Raw genomic sequence first — 21288 nt, forward strand, 5'->3', positions numbered from 1 at the left:
CTTATAATAAAAAATAAAACTATAATATTATTATTTTATTATATTATATTAATATGTCATATTTTTATTAATTATAATGAATAATATAATTAATATTATATAATATAAAATAATAAATATTATTTTAATTAACAATTATTAATTATAAAAAATTATTTTATTTTGAATAAAAATATAAAAAGTTTATTAAATGTAATAAAAAATATTTACAATATTTAAATATTTTTAAAAAAAATTTATTTATTTAAAAAAAACTGGTGCAAAGTAAAGCCAAACGCTGCATACACACGCACAGATGGGAAGAGAGAGAAAGAGATACAGGCAGATGCAGAAGTCGCTGTCACGTTCTGACAGCACGCCCAACGGAAAAGAGGGTCATCCCCACTCTATTCCTGAGCATTATCACCTTCCAACTACTAACCAAACCTAAAGCCTAAAGCCTCAGGCCTAGACCCCACCCAACAAGGCCAACCAGGCAACCCCACCCAATTTCCATTTGCCTCTTGCCCCTTGTTTTCTTCAACTCCCCGCATCATCAAATCCTTTGTTAATTCTACGCTTTACTTGTCAAATCCTTGTTTTCAGCCTTTCGTATTCTTTTCTCTTTTTCCTCTCTCTCTCTTTCCATCCATCCCCATCCCCATCCCTTTCCAGCTTTGCTTAAGGATAATCACGCCACCTCAACAACACACCATGCAATGCACCGCTGAATTGGTATTCCAAACACCACGTGCTTCCACTTATTCTCAAAGCAGACTTTAATAAATAGGATTAGAGATAAAGACATTGAAAGTAACCCAACAATGAACAGAAACTTTTCATAGGATTAGTCCTCCTTTTCCTTCAAATTACAATTACAACTGAAGGATCACAGTAATCAAAACAGCAAAAACTATCACATAACAACCTTCTCTCATTTATCAACAACAACTAAGAAGAACCTAACAAGAGAAGAAAGAAAGAAAGAAAGAAAGAAAGAAATGCTCTGTTGCTTGCTCCCTCTTCTCTCCTCTCTCCTTCACAATTTTATTTCTTCAAAAATTAACATACAGCTACCCTCTCATCAGTCTTCACCCTTTCATTAAAATGTACACATTCTGAGAGTTCTGCAAGGAAAATCCAAAACCCAACTCTTCAAGAACAACAAAGAACACCCATTGACATCATTGGATCTGTATTTACAACACTAGCACACTACTGCTTGTAATTCAATTTATCTCCCTGACTTTTTTTCTCATATCAAAATTTTCTTACAAAATGAAAATCCCCTTTTGCTCTGCGGCTACCAGTGGTTGATAATTCCTTTTTTTATTTTTTATTTTTGCCAAATTAAGGGTCTTGATTGCGTTAGGCCACGGCAGAGATGCTGCAATTGCGGCGGTCTCTGCTGAGGGAATCGAAACCCTCAATCCGGACAGCAGCTGGTTTATGCCCGAATTTCATCCTCACGCATCCTCCGCCTGCTATGCGTGAGGACGGTGATGGTGGCGCTGGGGATGATAGAGGAGGAAGCTGCTTCTCCTTGTTGAATTGGGCATCTTGTACTACAGGATTTGAAGCCCTGCTCGGTGGTGATCCGCAGAAAAATGGTGGCGATGACGCCACCTGGTTACTGGGTTTCTCAGCCCCATAGCCTCCCTGTAGTCAAATTACAAAAACCCGCCTTAAATTCACAATTATCTTCCATTAAAACAACCTTGACTGAAAAAAAATGCTGAGAATGATTAAAACTAAAGGAGAAATCATAGAGTAAAATTAAATAAACAAAGCCATATTCAAAAATAAAAAATAAAAACTTGTCTTCTTCCAAGTGAAATGAAAGTTATACTCCATAGTAGTATTTTGGCTGTTTAAAACTAATAAAAAAACAAAAACAGAAAAAGGTATAAATCCAACAAAAAGATACATGAGAACCCATAATAAACCTTGGGAGAAAATCGAATTTACCTTGGTGAGAATTATATCAAGAAGTTCTGTCCCATCTTTTGAATCAACCATTTCAGTCTGATAACAGCTACTGAAAATTTCCAAAATAAGAATTAAATAAGAAAATTTATACTCCAGAAATATTAAAATTAAAAAAAAAACAGAGATATTGGAGAAGGGTACTTACTTGGTAGGCCATCTAAAGGTTCTGATATGATCATGAGCTGAGGAATTGAAAAGGCCTAGCCGACGAGGCTTAGGGCAAACCACTGAATTATACCCTCTCTCCTCAAACCTTCCCATGCCGTTGGCGTTCATTTTTATTTATTTTTTTTATTTTCTCCGACAAATCAAAGATCAGAACACCAACACGGCCTGTCCAGGAAAACAACAAAAAAAATGAGATCTAATAAAAGAAAAAGAAAAAACCACAACCAAACAGAAAACAAAAAAAACAGATCAGGGTCTTTCAGACAAACCTAAGCTCCTCCAAAGGAGGATTTAAAGGGAGAGAGGATTTTGGTTGAAATTGAGAGCAGTAGAGGAAAGAGCAAATCTGGGTTGAGATTCTTGGGAGAGGAGAAGAGAGATAAGGAAGGGGATTGGGTTGAGTATTCATAGAAAAGAGGAGAGGAAGAGTGAGAGGAAGGGAGGATAGGGTGTGAGCAAGTGGGAATGATGTCATGTGAGATCAGTCGGTATTAGCCGTCTGATTTGATTGATTATTATTTTTAGGATGATTATATGTTTGTTGGGATTTGCAGCCAAATAGAATCTGACGGAGATTTGGATTCTGAGACACATCAATCTTCAATGTCCCTTTATTTCTTTATTCCCCTGATGGCATATCTCATCCGTCTGATGCATGCATGCGTACTGTTTTTTTTCCTTTTATAAAAGAATTTTTTTTAATGAATGGCTAATGGCTCCTCTTCAAATAATTTAATAAAATAATTTTAATTTTTTAAAAAATGACATTTAGAATTTTTATTAACATATATGAATTTTTTTTTCGTAATTAGTACTTTATAAATAATTTATATTTCACACTCGTAAAATTAATCATTTAATTTTTAATTTAAAATTAACTTGTTTATTAGCATTTTAATAAGTACTGCATTTTATTAATTAAAAATAACATAAATACAAAATAGAAAAGTATATAACTAAATAAGATTAGCAAAATAGAGAATTAATATTCCTTACTTTTGCTTGATTTTAGTCTTAGGATTATAGATTTTTATTTTTTTTAAGATTGAAAATAAATTCATCAAAATAAAAATTTTAAATCACAATTATCATCTTATTTGTATGATCTTAACTATCAAACTTAATGATTATGATCAAACACAATTCCGATCGTAATGTCCAAACAAATACAGATAACGAAAGAATTTTGCTTAGTTGAAACAAAAGGAGTCTCAAGAAGGATAGACTAAGAAGGCATTTGCCTTTGTTAATTATATAAATCATGGTAATATATGATAAAAAAATTTGGAGGATTAAAATATTAAATACTGATTAATCCAATACTAAATGGGTTTTGTTTGATGTTCTAAACTTTTGCAAGGCTCAAAGAGCTTCCAATTGCTAAAGACAAACAAAATTTGACTAAAAAACAAGTCTAATCTTTTGTTTTTGCTTTTGAAGGTAAAACCAATAGCAGTCCATAGCTTTTTACCCTAACCATTAGCCTTGTCCAATCTTTGAATTGAGGAGAATTAAAAAATTTGGTATGAGTACCAAATCTATTTAATTGGTTTAAATGCATTCTCCTAAGTTTTTTTTTTATTACTCCCTCCCTCAGTCCTAATTCTTTAGTTCAAAGCTTGATAAAAATACACAACAATATATTGTAAGTGATTGAGTGGTCTTGCTGCCATTATCTACTGCGATTCAAATTATTTTGTCATAGAAAAATAAAGTTTGGGAAAAAAAATTGAGTTTAGTGCATTTTAAATTTTAAATTTTTGTGATATTTATATTTAATGATTTTTAATGTAAAAATACTAATTAATATGATCTATTAAGTGATTTAGAATAGAAAATAACTTTATTTTTAGACACCTTAATAAAAAATGGATATAAAAATGGGGTAAGGAGGCTTTTGTATTTATCTTTTAATTTTAATAATGAGAAAATTGTAGTTTTTGGACATATAAAAATAAACTACATTTTCAAATTTAACCAAAAATAATTATGATTTTCAATTAGAACTTATAATTTCAATTTAGGGTTTGAGTAAAATAGGAAGGTGAAATTTATGAGATTCATAAGATTTACCTCTTGCACTCTATTCATTTCCAAATCTAAAAAAAAAAAAAAGATGGACAATATTATGAAAATTTAAAAGATTAGACTTACTAGGACCTAGTTTGACATTGGAGTTGAAGAAAATATGTGTGATTGAAAAAACTACAATTAATTTGCTCATAAGAAAGGCTCTAATGTGATAGATTATGGTGAAAAAGTTTATTTTATTTATTTATTTTTGCTCAAATTTTATTGCTTCTTCACCCTACCCCAAAATCAAACTTATCTTAAATCATTTGAAAAATATACTACCTATTCTAAATTGCTCTATTTTGCCTCATCTAGTGAAATCTTTTGGTTTGCTTCAAGAGTTGAGCAAGGAATAAAGAACTAGTTAAAATTTCACAATCATGAAAAAGCTTGTTGGTAGGGGTATGTTTCCCTTTTTCTTTTTCTTTTTTTCGGCTAATTAACTTGTCGATTGAGTTATTTGATTAATTAGTAACATGAAAAATACGTTGGCATATAATCCATGAAATTATATATGTTTGATAAGCCTAAGTTACTGTGGTTTTACTTTATCTAATAAACATTTAACTATTTACGTAGAAGAAAAAAGGTGTTAATTTTAGTGCTTTAAGGTTAAACAAAAGCACATTTTAAATCTTTACTTAAAACTCTTTATTTGCTAACTGCGTTACTTGGAAAAACCATTCAAGTGAAAGGATGACTTATAAGAGGATCAAAAGGAAAAGTCACACAACTTTAAGAAAAAAAAAAGGGAAGAGATTGAATTCTTGACTTATTGTCAGGAGCGGATCGAAGATGGTGACGAATTATCAATTTTTAATTTTACTTTAAAAATAATTAATTTTTTAAAATTAAATTATTAACTTAATCAATAATTTTATATGATTACTCTTAATGCTTATCATGTAGAATCCTAATATGGTCAATATAATAAAGGCTCATTCAAGCTTATCACGGGAGGAAAAAAGAAAGTATAGAGGAGCCTTTCAATGGGCCATGATTCCACACCCAAAGTGGGAAAAGACAAAACAAAATTTTGACAATGTCAAAGTGGTCCAGTGGCAATCTTTCTTTTCTTAAATGCTTATCCCCCCTTGGGCAATAAGCTACAAGTGGGAATGCCTACCAATCTGGTGAAGAGAGGTAGCAAGAATTAATTAAAAAAAATTAAGTAATCTCTGACTTATATTTTTTGTAATTTCAACTTTTTTTATATAATATTTTTAATTAGTTTTTTATAGATAAGTTCCGTTTCCAAAAAAAGAGTTTTATCATTAAGTATAACTAAATAAATAAATTTTTAAATTGAGGGTATGTTCATAATTTTAGTGATATAATCTCTTTTTGAAAACAATAATAATATTAATTGAAAGAATAAAGATAAGATGGTATATGAAAAATTTAAAATTATAAGGGATATAAGTAAAGTTTGTAAAAAAAAAATAATAATAATAGTTGAAGTGGTGCATTGTATAATGACAATCATTGCATTGATGGGTCAATGAAAAGGCACGAGGTAATGAATTGTGTGTGGAAAGAAATGCTAGTGTCCTATATTTTACTTCTTGATGCAGCATATTGCATTTGATTCCTCCCTCTATATATATATATATATATATATATATTATATAGTCTATTTTAAGGCACAGACTTTGATGTCTCATTGCCCAGCAGCCGGTCTCATGGTCATGGGCATGTCACGTCTTGCTCTTTAAAAAATAAAACAATTGGCAATTTATTAGGGTTTTTTGTCATACTAAAATTCAACATGGAATTACTCATCTATCTCAATAAATTATTAAAAATTTTGCTACATCTTTATTTGACCAGAATCATTACAACATATTAGACTTAAAGGTCATGTTCTAATAAAATATTTGTAGCGATACTTTTATATATTTTTTAGAATATTTTAATAAATTTGATTGTATTATATAAATTTTTTTAAAAAAATTGTGATAAATAATCCTCTTTGATAAGACTATTTTAAAAATAATCACCAAAATAAATTTAACTGTTTTAATAATAATATAAATAAAATGTAATTATGAAAATTACATAAACTAAATAAAGATTTACACTTTTAATATTACTTCTAAATATGAAAAAAAGGTAATTGAAAATTTAAGTAAATTTTATTATATAAAAAATATGTTATTTTAAAAAATGTAATTAAAATCAAAATTTGTTACAGTAAGTGATCTTTACAATGTCTCGATTTTTGTAATATGTAACAAAGTAAATTTGATCTAATGGTATTATCCTTGGTATATAGAATTGAGCTTCAAGATTTAATTTCTTTGTTGTTCATTTAATTTTGTTTCATTTGCTTAAGAAAACAAAAGTGTAATACATAAAAGTTTTTAACTTTTTACTCTTATAGACCAAAAAACAACTATGTTGGATTGATGATTTTTATATAATTTTTATTCAAATTAAATATTTAACATAGCGTTATGACTTTTGATCGATGTAAGTGAAATAGATAAAATAAATTATTTCTGAATTATTTTGATAATTAAATAAAAATTTGGCATAATATTTTAAAAAATCTTTAAATTATTAAAAAAATTTAAATAAACTTTTATTTTTTTATTACGTTCAATCAAATCCATATATTTTTATTTTGAATCAAATAAACTTTTATACTTTTATTTTTAACCAAATTAGCCCTTATGAGTAATAGTTAACTTAATCAAAATGTCACTTATCAATCTATGCCACATGATGCTGATGTAGAATTTTGAAATATTATAATTGACGATGACGTGGCATACTGCTAGATTATAATTGATGATTATATGACATGTTAATATGACATGGTAACATGACCATGTGGTATTTTTCATTTTTAACATCAATGCCACGTTAGTATCATGTGGGTATAAAATAACAAATAATATTTTGATTAATAAAAATTAATCAAACATTAGTTATAAGGATTTATTTGATCTAAAACAAACTTTTAAAGATTTAATTGAATGTAATAAAAAATAAGAATTTATTTAAAATTTCTTAAATAACTCAAAGATTTTTTCAAATATTATGTTTAAAAACTTTTGAAAATATTTGACTAGCCGAAAGTACAATTCCTAAACAAATCATTTAAAACTTGGGAAAATATTTAATCTCATATCAATTTAGATCTTAGCAGGGTTGAGAACATAATCAATCAACTAGAGTGCCATTGAGGAGCCCTGGTACACCCATTTGCAACAAGTCTCTTTTTGAGTGCAAGCAGCCCAGTTTGGAGACAGGAATCATTCCTTGCAGCTGCAAATTTGGGAGCATGGTCCATGGTTTTATCAGCCCAATAAAGTAAATGAAAATATATTTTTATTCCACATCGTTCAGTTGTTATAAAAAATGTAGATAGCATAGTTATGGGTCTTATTTGAAGGTGGTTGGTTGGTGTTATCTATTGTCATCAATAAAATCTCACATAAGTAAAATAGCATAAAATAGTGAAATTAAAAAACAAAGAAATTTAAATTACCTTAAATGTTATATGTAAAGCCCTTCTTTGCACCTGTAAAAACTTAAACAAAAAAAATAATAATAAAGAGCAGATTTTGGAAGCAAACAGAACAAGATTTTCTTTTTAATATTTTTTGAAAATAAAAAGTTCTCTAAAAGTAATGAATTTGAAAAGAATTACAAAATAAAAAGATTTTTCAAAAAAAAAAATTTTTCTTTCCTTTTCGGCCAGACACTAGTTTGGCGAGGGGTTGAATCCTACAGCCATCAGCTCTCCAGCTTTGCCCTCTCTCCCTTTCATTTTCTATTTTTCATTTCATTTTTCTTTTTTCTCCTTTTCTTACAAATGAATGGTCAGTCAATCCTTCATTTGTGTTCCAGTATTTAGTTTATTAATTAATGCATAATCCCTTACTTAAAAATTAAAGTTTGAATCTTCCTTTCTTCACTTAAAAAAAAAAAATTAAGTCCTTCATTTTCTAGTATTAAAAAAATTAATTATGTAAAATATATTTAAAGTAATATATTATTATTAGGTTGATTATTTGATAAGTTCGATTGAATGTTTTAACCTCGATAATCAATCAATTAAACTGATTTAATTGAATTTTATAAATTGCAGTCAAACAAACCAAATTGAATTGATTGAATTCAATAGATTCAGTCAATTTATTCGATTTTGATTGACTACTGCTCTTTTCTAAACTAAACTCAAAGTTAGAGTTTTAAACACTCTTAATAATTGATGTGGTTGAGTTACTTTGAAATCAAAATAGAAATATATGGTTTTGTAAAATTTGAAATGAAATTTTTTAGGTTGATTTGGTTTGCAATTCATTCCTTTCTTAACCATTTTAAATAAATAACCAAAATTTAATGTAAACAATTTTAACAATTATAAAACAACTCAAATATTTCAAAAGAGAAAATTATTTACTTAAATACATTTATATATTATATTAGAGTATTTTTCAGTTTATTCAAAAAAAGATATAAATGAGTATTTTAATGTATTTTTTTTTTTAACTTTTTAGTGCTTTGGTGCCTAATTCATTTGATTGTATTCTTTGCTATTTAGCAGACACTTGTTATTCATATTTAGTGGACACTTGTGTTATTTATAATCACTAAGCACTTGTTATTCATGCATGAAAAGATAAAGATTAATATTTGAATAACAAAACACCTATAAAAACGTAAACTTCACATAAATATGTGGAATGACATTTTTCAATATATAAAACTTTATGCTTTATAACAGTTTCACGAAAATAACAATATTAAATTTTCACTAAAAAATTACAATAAGACTCTTATAAGTTTCACTAAAAAGATAATAAAATTTTTATATTGAGTTAAGAGATCTAAAGAGAAAAGTAAATATTTTTTAAAAAATATATAGATACACGAAAGTAGAAAAAGGAAATTACATTTTGTTTGAGATTTTTGGGAAAGGGAAAAAAGAGAAAAGTAGTGACATGTTTGGTACAATGGAACGGCATTCCATTCCGAATGTATTTCTTTAGAATACTTGTTCTTTTATTTGGTTACTTTTTAAGCGGAGAATAGCCATTCTTTAGGAATGACTATTCCTTCAAATCGCGGAATACATATTACCACCTCCCTCATGGTAATAACAATTCCGAGTTCTAGGAAATAAAGTTTAAAATATTTTAGACAAAAATATCTTTATTTATTTTAAAAAATTACTAACCCTACACTATAAAAGTTTTTTTTTTCATTTCCTTTTTTCTGTTTGGCTTTCTTCTATCTCTCACCCCTTTTTTCTCTAAGAAAGCTTCATCCAGTCGTCCTCCTCCACAATCATTGTCAACACTACCAAGTCCTTTGTCATTAACAATGGAGAAATGGCCAACGTTTTAAGAGCATCAATTTGGCCAAAAGCATGGTAAAAACACTATTTGGAGTACCAACAACAACATGAACACCACCAACAAGGATCCGAACATCGTCCCATCAACACATAAATATTATTTTACTCCAAAATAACCACCAAAGGGCATGCATGAGTTTCTCAATCTGTTGAATAGCAGATGGTATCTCAAACCCATAAGTATAAATGCCTTAGAAGGTTTTCTTTCAAACCCATTTTACCAAATCTCTCATAGACCTCATTATAAGTAGTAAAGAACTTTTTTCCTTCATTAGAAAGCAATTCATTTATTTTGGTGTTGAGTATCATATTGTTGATCTGTCAGATGTGAGTCCAGCCATGGCTATTTGTTTTGATTTTCATTTGAGAAAAGGAAACAAAGGAAGAAAATAAAAAAATAAAAAGAAATTAAAATTAAAATTTATATTACTAATTTAATAATTTAATAATAAATTAAAAATATTAATAATTTATATTAGTAATCTAATAATAAATTATTGATGTTTAACAACAATAGAATTTATTTTTATTTTTGATGAAAATAAATTTTATTATAATTAAGGGTAATTTTATTATTTTATCATTTATTTTTTGATTATTTCAAAGTTATTCTTACTAGCCAAATATTAGAATAAGTCATAATGGCAATTTTTACCTTATTTCATTCCATGAACCAAACTACGTATAATAATTCTATTCTATTCATTCCTTATTCTATTTTTATAAAATAATTATTTTATTTAATTCTATTCCATCTTGTGTACCAATAGTGCCATAAAGGGATTGGGTTGTGTATTCATAGAAAGAGAGTAGAGAAAGAGAGAGTGAGGGGAAGAGGAGGATAAGTGTGGGCAATTGGAAATGATGTGATGTCAAATCAGTGGACATTAGCTGTCTGATTTAATTGATTATTATATTTAAGATGATATAAGTTTGTTGGGATTTAAATCTAAATGGAATTTGATGGAGATTTGGATTTTGAGACACATTAATCTTCAATCCTTGTTTTATTTCTTTACTAGATTGTGCTAGTGCGATGCACTCAAGAGAAATAAAAAATATTGAATGAAGTTTTGATAAGAAAAATTGTATGGAAATAAAGTGTTATAATTTTTATTAGAAAATGGAATACCATATGATATTTGTTAATAATTATACACATTTAATTTTTTTCAAGTTAATATCTAGTGAATAGTTATGATTAACATTAAATTGAATAACTAAGATAACAATCTATATAAAAAAGAGGCACAGTAAAACTAAATATGAAAAATAGGATGGCAGCACGACCTAAAGGGTAAATAATAGTAGAAATATCACATACTACTTTTGTGTTTTTGCATATTGTTGTGTTCATACAAAAGTTAGCAACATAGTGCTAAGTTTGTCATTCTACCTATGAACAAAAAAAATTAAGATAGTGTTTATAATTATACACTCTTTTCCACCAAGTGAACAAAAAGTGAATGCCGTTGATCAAAATTAAGCTTATGATCCCATGCCCTGCTTTTGTACATTTTTGTGTATATACAAAGTTCCAAAATTAACATGATTGTTTTTCATCGATGATGGTGCCTGCTAACAAAAATATAAGGCACTGTTGGGCATAATTGTTTATGTAGTTCCAGATTCTGTTGCTATTAAGAGGTAAAAAAGATTGTTCACTAGCCATGTTTTTGGGTGTTTGGGTAGCTCTAGAGGCAATTCTGCATGAATAAAAAAGGAATAAGAAATTTGGTTAGTGATCAGTTCATTAGATAATATATTCAGCTGCATGGGAAAGTATGGATAACTTAACGTAGTTGTGATAGTAATTTGATCAAAATATAGCGTAGTTGCCAATGGTTGTAAAGTGAATATTACAAATTATGTGTACATAGTAGAATATAAAAAATGATGAACTAACAATGAATAGACATGTAATGCTTTGAGTTGATGGTAATCAGGTTTATGAATACACAATAAATTGATTGGTATTGAGCAAAAATCCAAAAATGTTTCTAAAAATATAGGTTTATGTAATTTTTCCTAAAGGTATTAAAAGCAAACCTATAATTTAGTTATTGGAATGATTATAGCAGATGATAAATGGAGGAATTTATCGATTGTACCTAGTTTTGTATTTCTTGGTGGGTGATTCTTCCTTTTTATTGGTGGTGGGTTTCTTCTGTGATGTAAACTCCATTAAAAGTTGGCTGTTTGAATCTTTTACTTGGTTGGTTGTGGCTTCTTTCTGTGGTGTAGACTCTAGGAAAAGCTCTCTGACCACTTGGCTTTTAATTGGTGATGGCAGAGCTTGTTTTTCTAGTTGTATTGTTGTTGGTGTTGGGGATGCTAAGGCACTTGCAAAATTTGAAGCATGCCATTTTAGAACTTGGTGTTCATCAGAGTTAAACATTTTATAGTTGGCAATTCCTATTTGGATTGCCTAGGTTGTTAAGCCCACAGTAAACACTCTTATTTGTTTTACCAAAGTCCTGACAGGTCCTAGTAGTGTCATGTGATTGAGAGTTTGTAGTGCTACTAATTTTGCAATTGTTGCACTAATCAATTTTTCTACTGGTCTACCAAATGCCATCAAATCCATCTGTGTAGTATGATCTTCCATTATGCAGTACCTAAAACCAAACAAATATAATGTTTGTTCTTTGTCAATAGTAGTAATTATCATGGTTGATAATTAAGAATATGTGAGTGAAGTTTTGAAGCATGCTTGCTTTAAAATAGTTTAGACAATGGCAAAACAAAATCGAAGGACAAAAAAGTAAAAAATTTTCCCAACCACAAAAATACCAATTGATCACGAATTGATTGCCTAAATCTTAACGAAGAAAATAATAAAAATAATTATTTTGAGAGGATTAGAAAAGAATATATAGTTAATGCAGTTATTAAGTGTAATGGTGACTTATTATATGATATAAACAATATATATAAAAGGTAGTTGGTTTGCTTATGTTGGTAGGGGTTTTACTTTTTATGTTTCATGCTTCAGTACTTTCTAGCATAAAATCACTATGTAGTTTTACATTCATTACAAGAATTATAGTACCATCCATTATAGCAATCAATGCCAACAATTGTTCCTCTGATTTTGAATTTATTTTCCTGAAATGTGTTTGAGTTATTAACATATTTTGATCTGACAATTTTGTTGTTAATCATAGGAGGTATAGTTTGTTTACTCGCACTGTCACGACCCGGAACCTCCCTCAGGCCCATGACAATCGCCGCGACGTCCCGATTGACACTCATTATCTGGAATGCCAACCGGAATCCCACAAGGCTTACATATCAGTTTCTTTCCTTTCCTGTGAGCAATCATTGTTAAATATCGAGTTTTTAGAGAATATATACTATTTTAGATCAAAAACAATAAAAATAAAATTTTCGCCACACAAGGGTATTTTGGTTATTTTTTTCTCAAAAATTTCCAAACTGGCTTAAAACGTAGTATACAAGTACAAAACACATAATTCATGATTCAAAATGAGTTTAAAAGTCTAAAATCTTCATTTAAAACGAAATTACGGTTATTTGAATATAATTAGAAAATAAAAGAAATATTAAGGAAAATATTCTATTTTCTTATAAATAATATTTATAGAGTTATAAGTGAATTAATTTTTATAGCGTAAAAGCTAAATAAATTTATACATACTGAAATACAGTAAGCCAAAATATTTAATTTAATTTACAATAACAAGAGGGCCCCCGAATAAACAAAAGTAAAGAGGACTGTGAACCTACGATTTGGAAAATGCAGATCCAATGGTAGTCCTCGATGAGATCAGCTATCTACAGTCTATACTGAACCTGAAATGGGTGGAAAGGAGTTGGGTGAGATTTTGCAATCCCAATGAGTAAACAGACATTATCATAAATATCTAAAGGCGAGTAAAATGGAGGCAAGTTTAAACAACAAATTTCAACCCATTTCATAATGTTTTCAATTTATTTCTTAAACCATAAAATATTTGTAATTTACCAAAACAGTTGTTAAGGCTTATGTCTTTTATTAAAACAAGGCTCAAGCCAAAACTAATCCTCGGGGATACCTTGGCCGAGGCATCTAACCGAGTCCGCCAAGGGTGTTAAAATATTCACACGTGAAACACATTTTTATTTTTAAAACCAGCCGTTCCTTGGCGTTGGCCGAGTTACACATTCACGTGGGGGTTCGACGTGAAGTGAGCTCTAATACTACCCCGGGAGTTACCCTCCTCGCCTCTACAACCGGAGTAACTATATAACTGGGTTTACCGTGCCCCTCTAATAGGCAGTCCACGGAAACCCGTCACTGCAGTGACTAACCCACCAATTTTAATAAAATTTCGACAGTATAACGTGGCTTTTATTTATTTATCCAGCCTGCATAGTAAAACCAACTTACATAAATTTCCCAAATGCACTCACAAAATATAGCCACATATACTCATTTCTCATAAGCCATTCCTAGGAAAATATATATTTTTCAAGTCAATTTGCAGCCTCCAATTACTCAATTTCATAATCAATACAATATATTTTTATTTGTCACATTTATTCCTAAAACATCAAAAATCCCGTTTTAATCTCGTTCTCATTTCATAAAATACATAAAGGGCATTTAAAATAAACTCTAGATAATTTACAATAATAATAAGTTTACTCACCGTTTGTACAAACTAAAAGCTTTCTAAGCGCCCCGATCACTACTCGTCGGGTACGACTTCTTTGCCTTTTCCGGAAGGCTCTCCTCCTAGACACATTACAAAAATTTACACAATTCATCACATTGATGCTAAATCACTATATAATTAACTTAAATCCTATACTAATGCATGGTATGAAATGCAATAGCCTAAAACGGCTTAAACGCGGTATTAACCTATTTTTGGCACTTTGCCCGATAAATTGCTAACGCGCTCCATTTTAGCTCTAAATCATCCCATTCTCTCTCCAACATTTCTAACCATTAAATATCAGCCAATAACCTTCTAAAAACAACAAAATCAGCTCACTCCCTTCCTTGGAAAATTCGGCCAAAAATGGGACATTAACTCGGTTAATTTTCTACTTTGTTTTTCTATCACGTTTAATCGTTTTTCATCATTTTCTCTTCATTTCCCTTAGAATAAAATCAATTCATCATCATTGTACAGCATTGAGCATCCAGCCAAGAGTGGGTATTGTGAAAATTTAATGATTTCTTGCCCAATTTAATTTCTAAACACATTTAACTAACTAAAACTATCAATTTAACTAAAAATCAAAACCTAAAAATTTCAATTTCTCTCCCCTAGAATTTCGTCCAGCCCTTGATATCACTTTTTGATCTCTCTCCTCAAGCATGCTAAATGGAAATAAAGGCATAGGAAAGGTAGAAATCAAGCTAAAATCGAAAAATCTTACCGTTAGACGCGTAAACGGTCGAAAACCGCGAATTTCCCTTTGAATTTTCTTGTTTCTCTTTGGTTTTTCTTTTTTTCTTCCTTTCCTCTCTATTTCCTCTCTTGTTCTTCCTTATGGCCGGCCAGCACTTAAAATTTGGGTTTAAATGGGCTGACTTTTCATTAAAATAATATTATATCATTAAAAAATGCCACATGTCACTTTCCCATTGGCCCATTTTTAAAATTTCATCCATTTGTTTCCAAATTTTCACCATACACTTGTCTCATATATTCATAGCTTAGATAAAATTCTCAGACTCATCCAAAGTCTCGGTGGAGTAATTTTTGAAATTTACACTTTTGCCCCCGTAAAAGTCAAAAATTACATTTTTGCCCCAAAAATTGAAAAATTGCCCATAGACATATTTTTCATCCCTTATACTCATACCATTCTCCAATTTGTCAAATTTGATCTAAATTCTCTCAAAATCTCAAATTTTGTCCGTGGGTGGCAAAATTACGATTTTGCCCCTACACTCCAAAAATCACCAGAATTAAACTTTTTCACTTCCTATCATTAAATTATACTCCAAATAGTTAATCTTGGTCAAAAATTTCACTCCATGATCAAATTATTATCTTAGGTGGCAAAATGACGATTTTGCCCTTGAATATCAAAATTTCTAATTTTACCCCAAATGAACCCTCGAACTCCGAACAATCATTTTTAGTCATTCCTGGACTATAAAATATTAAATTTCATCCTACAATTCCTATTTGAACTAGTTCGAGGTTAAATCAATTTAAGTGTACCGTTAGGTACAATATCAGGTTTCGTCTATTCTTAGGTGCTTTTCTAGCGTAATAACATGCTACTCAATGCATGTATGTCATGACATGTATTTATAGGGTCGGGTTTTACAATTTTACCCTCCCTTAAAATAAAATTTTGACCTCAAAATTTCACTTACCAGATTCGACAAATAGATGCGGGTATTGGTTCCTCATCTGATGCTCTACTTCCCATGTCATTTCCTCCATTCGAGCACTTTTCCACAACACTTTGACCATTGAAATACTCTTGTTTCTCAGTACTCGATCCTTTCGATCCAAGATACTCACAGGTTGTACCTCGAACTTCAAATCGTCATGCAACTCGATCGGAGGTGCTTCGAGGACGTGAGAGGGATCTGGTACATATTTCTTAAGCATGGAGACATGGAAAACGTTGTGGATCCGATCTAACTCCGGAGGTAATTCTAACCGATAAGCCACTGGTCCAATCCTTTCAATGATTCGGAATGGTCCAATATATCTCGGGTTGAGCTTTCCCCTCTTCGCAAATCGAATCACACCTTTCATTATCCAATAAAACACCATAATTTATCATGATAGTATAATCAATAAGATTTAATACTTCAAAGTATTCAAATTATTACCTTTCCAAGGAGAAACCTTAAGAAAAACTTTATCATCGATCTCAAACTCCAAGTCTTTTCTCCGTTTATCTGCATAGCTCTTCTGCCTATCCTGGGCTACCTTTAGCCTCTCTCGTATAACCTTGATCTTGTCATTAGTTAGCTCGATCAATTCCACACTCACTAACTTCCTTTCACCTACTTCATCCCAACAGAGTGGAGTACGACATTTTCTTCCATATAAAGCTTCGTACGGTGCCATACCAATGCTAGACTGAAAGCTATTGTTGTAAGCAAATTCCACCAATGGCAAATGTCTGTCCCAACTCCCAATAAAGTCAATGACACAAGCCCGTAACATATCCTCCAAGGTCTGGATAGTCCTCTCTGACTGACCATCCGTCTGTGGGTGAAAAGCAGTGCTAAATTTCAATTTGGTTCCGAGAGCTTCTTGAAATTTTGGCCAGAATCGAGAAGTGAATCGAGGATCTCGGTCTGACACTATAGAAACGGGAACTCCATGTAGCCTCACAATCTCATCTATATAGAGCTGAGCCAGCTTCTCAATAGAGTATGTACTATGGACAGCTAAAAAGTGAGCGGACTTAGTCAACCGATCTACGATCACCCAGATCGCATCCTTTCCCCTCTGTGTCCGCGGCAATCCCAAAACAAAATCCATAGTTACATGCTCCCATTTCCACTCGGGAACAGGTAAAGACTGAAGTGTACCTGCTGGCCTCTGATGCTCCGCCTTAACTTGCTGACATACGAGACACTTTGCTACGAATTCTGCTACGTCTCGCTTCATACCCGGCCACCAATAATTCTCCCTGATAGTCCTATACATCTTGGTGCTTCCGGGATGTAATGCATAGGCAGATGAATGGGCTTCTTCCATGATCGCCTGTCTCAACTGGTTTCCCTCAGGAACACAAACTCGATCTTTAAACATCAAGACGTTATCCTCTCCAAATCTGAACTCACTAACTCCCCCATCGGTCAGTTTTTGAATTTCTTTTCTTAACTCATCATCAGACCTCTGAATGTCCTTGATCTGATTAAGTAACGAAGGTCGCACAATGAAGTTTGCCAATAAGGATCCATCCTCACCATTTCTCAACTGGACCCCAAGAGATTTCATCTCTATTAATGCTGAAAAATAACAACTCTGAAGTGCTGCTAAAGACGATGAAGACTTACGACTTAAGGCATTAGCTACAACGTTCGCCTTTCCCGGATGATAGTCTATCACCAAGTCATAATCTTTTATCAACTCCAACCATCGCCTTTGCCTCAAATTAAGCTCATTTTGGGTGAACAAATATTTTAAACTCTTGTGATCCGTAAATATCCGACAATGCTCACCATACAAGTAATGCCTCCAGATTTTTAAAGCAAACACCACTGCTGCTAACTCTAAATCATGGGTAGGGTAATTTGCTTCATGCCTCTTTAGCTGTCTAGAAGCATAAGCCACAACTTTTTCATCCTGCATCAATACGCACCCCAACCCCAACTTTGAGGCATCACTATATACTATAAATCCCTTACCATTAACATGAAGTGTTAAAACGGGAGCGGAGGTTAACCGGTTCTTTAGCTCCTAAAATCGATTCTCACAAACATCATCCCACACAAACTTAACTCCCTTAAGAGTTAGACGGGTCAAAGGAGATGCTATTAAGGAAAACCCCTGAACAAACCTCCGATAATAACTAGCTAATCCGAGGAAACTACGAATCTCAGTCACTGTCTTAGGTTGCTCCCATTGTAAAATTGCCTCTACTTTCTTAGGATCAACATATATTCCAGTTTTCGATACTGTGTGTCCCAAGAATACCACTTCCTGTAACCAAAACTCACACTTCGAAAACTTTGCATACAACTGTCTTTCCCGCAAAGTTTGTAATACTATACGCAAGTGGGTAGCGTGCTCATCATTATCTCTCGAGTAAATCAGTATGTCATCAATGAACACAATAACAAACTTGTCCAAGTATGGGTGGAACACCCTGTTCATGAGATCCATGAAAGCTACCGGTGCGTTAGTTAACCCGAAAGGCATGACCAAGAACTCATAATGACCGTACCGAGTTCTGAACGCTGTCTTGGGTACATCCTGTTCTTTAATCCTCAACTGATGATACCCAAACCTTAGGTCAACCTTGAAAAACACTGTAGCTCCCTGTAATTGATCGAAAAGATCATCAATCCTCGGTAACGGATACTTGTTCTTAATAGTCATTCTGTTAAGCTGTCAGTAATCGATACATAACCGAAGTGTACCGTCTTTCATTTTCACAAATAAAATCGGTGCTCCCCACGGAGATATACTAGGGCGTATAAAACCCTTGTCCACCAACTCTTGCAATTGTACTTTTAACTCCTTTAACTCTGCCGGAGCCATTCTATATGGAGGGATAGAAATAGGTGCGGTACTCGGAAGTAAATCAATAGGGAACTCAAGCTCTCGATCATGAGGCAGTCCCGGTAAATCATCAGGAAATACATCAGGAAACTCACTTACTATCGGGACATTTTCTAACTTAGGTTCCCCCTTTGAAGTATCAATTACGTATGCCAAATAAGCCGGATACCCTTTCTACACTAATTTCGAAGCTTTGATGGCCGAGATTACACAAGACGGTAATACTCGACGTTTCCCTACAAACACAATCTCTGCTCCCTTCGAATTTCGAAGAACAACTTCCTTTCGAAAATAATCCACGTTCGCCCGATGTGCAGTTAACCAGTCCATACCCAATATTAGATCAAAATCCAGGATCTCTAGAGGAATTAAATCACCCCTAAATTCTTCCTCGCCTACCCTTACCCCACAATCTCTATAATAACTGTTTCTAACTAGCTTTTCTCCTAAAGGGGTGTGAATTACAATTTCTTCCTCTAATGGTGACAGGTTTCTATCAGCAATTGATGCAAATGTGGTGCTCACATAAGACCTATCTGAGCCAGAATCTATCAAAACATAAACATCTTTATCAAATAAAGACATAGTACCTGTCACTGCTCCTGGTCGAACCCGTGCCTCATCTTCCGTCACAGCGAAAACTCTTGTCGAGGTACGAGTCTGTGGTCTCGAAGGTGGATGTGCCGGGGTATTACTCTCCACACCGGACCGTATGGCTACTCCCTGTCTCGGTGGCAACCCAGAAGAATCTCTCCTCTGCATATCAGTGTGAGTTGGTGAAGATGATGCAACTACCGTGGCTCGTCCTAACCGTGGGCAATTACTCCTAATATGACCCGTCTGTCCACATTGGAAACATCTTGTTGGCCCTCTACATAGCCCACTATGATAATTCTCACAATTTTTGCATCGATCAGAACCTCCGAAACTCTTCCCAGAACCAGTCATAGCAGATCTGCTAAACCTCGAAGGTCTCTATTGTGATGGTGGAAATGGAGGTCGAGGAGATGTCACGGAAACAGAAGTAGTACTCCCTGAAATCGTTGAGTCCTTGTCTCTTTTTACTGGCTGACTAGAAGACATACCAGGATTCTTCCTTTTTGCAAATTCAGTCCGAATCCTCTTATTCTCAGTCGCGAGCTTCTCAGCCCGTAAAGCCATCTGTACCACCTCCTTATGCGGCTCCCTACCAGTCACTGTCATCCGCTCTCTAATCTCATTACGGAGCCCTTCCTCGAAATAACTGGCCTGATCCTGCTCAGATTTCACCAGATCCGGCACATATAACATCAACTCGTTAAAACGAGTCTCGTACTCCTCTACAGTTAGATTCCCCTGTTTCAAACTCAAAAATTCTCTCTTCTTTTCTTTTTGATGAAAATAAGTGAAATACTGACCATCGAACTCCCTGAGAAAATCGGACCATGTCTGAGGAGTAGTGGAGCGGGACTTCACTGAATTCCACCAAGTACGAGCCCTCTTCTCTAATAATCTCGTAGCCACCATCAGTTTCATGTCGTCGTCTAATCTCATATCAGAGAGAGTCTCTAAAACCTGATTAATCCAGTCTTTTGCCACAGTGGCATCCAACTCACCCATGAAAGACACACAACCGAGCTGTCTAGCCTCCTTTAGCTTCTTGGAAATGGATACATCTTGTACCGGTGGTGGAACTAAAGGAGTAACTGGTGGTACTATAGTGAAACTTGACCAGTCGAAGCTCCACTAGCCATTGCGGTAAAGAAAGCTGCCAATGCCTGTACTGCCTCAGTAGGCATGGTGGGAATACCCGTAGGTGACGGAGGAGGTGGAGGATGTGGAGGACTACCGGCCTGCTCAGCAGTAGGTGCTGCCCGAATGGTAGACGCAACCGATTCTTCCCCTACTGCATCTAGTTGACGACGTTGGGAACGACCTTTTCCCCTCCCAACCGATCTAGTGAGAGGTGGGCGTCTGCGTCGAGGAGGCAAAATAATCTATAAGAGAAAACAAGCAAGCTTAAGGAACCTTAGGCTCTATATGAAAATGCATGCATTCTATTCAACCTAACTTAACTTAATCCGGGGCCACATTGATATTGTAATTTTTTTAAAACCACTTTAAAACCAAAAACTCTTATCTTTAAAACCAAAAGCTCTGATACCAATAGAATTGTCATGACCCGGAACCTCCCTCAGGCCCATGACAATCGCCGCGACGTCCCGATTGACACTCATTATCCGGAATGCCAACCGGAATCCCACAAGACTTACATATCAGTTTCTTTCCTTTCCTGTGAGCAATCATTGTTAAATATCGAGTTTTTAGAGAATATATACTATTTTAGATAAAAAATAATCAAAATAAAATTTTCGCCACACAGGGGTATTTTGGTCATTTTTTTCTCAAAAATTTCAAAACTGGCTAAAACGTAATATACAAGTACAAAACACATAATTCATATTCAAAATGAGTTTAAAAGTCTAAAATCTTCATTTAAAACGA

General features: G+C 32.7%; 1 protein-coding gene across 1 annotated transcript; it reads right to left on the reverse strand.

Annotated features, from left to right (window-relative positions):
• On the reverse strand, positions 794 to 2647 carry LOC18604125. Its single transcript, XM_007036464.2, has 4 exons — positions 2406 to 2647; positions 2114 to 2301; positions 1948 to 2017; positions 794 to 1638 (listed from the first exon to the last, which is right to left on the reverse strand). The coding sequence occupies exons 2-4, from the start codon at positions 2242 to 2244 to the stop codon at positions 1348 to 1350; spliced, it is 492 nt and encodes a 163-aa protein (XP_007036526.2). The 5' UTR covers positions 2245 to 2301; positions 2406 to 2647; the 3' UTR covers positions 794 to 1347.

The sequence above is a fragment of the Theobroma cacao genome, chromosome 3 (genome assembly GCF_000208745.1).
Source record: "Theobroma cacao cultivar B97-61/B2 chromosome 3, Criollo_cocoa_genome_V2, whole genome shotgun sequence".
NCBI lineage: Eukaryota > Viridiplantae > Streptophyta > Magnoliopsida > Malvales > Malvaceae > Theobroma > Theobroma cacao.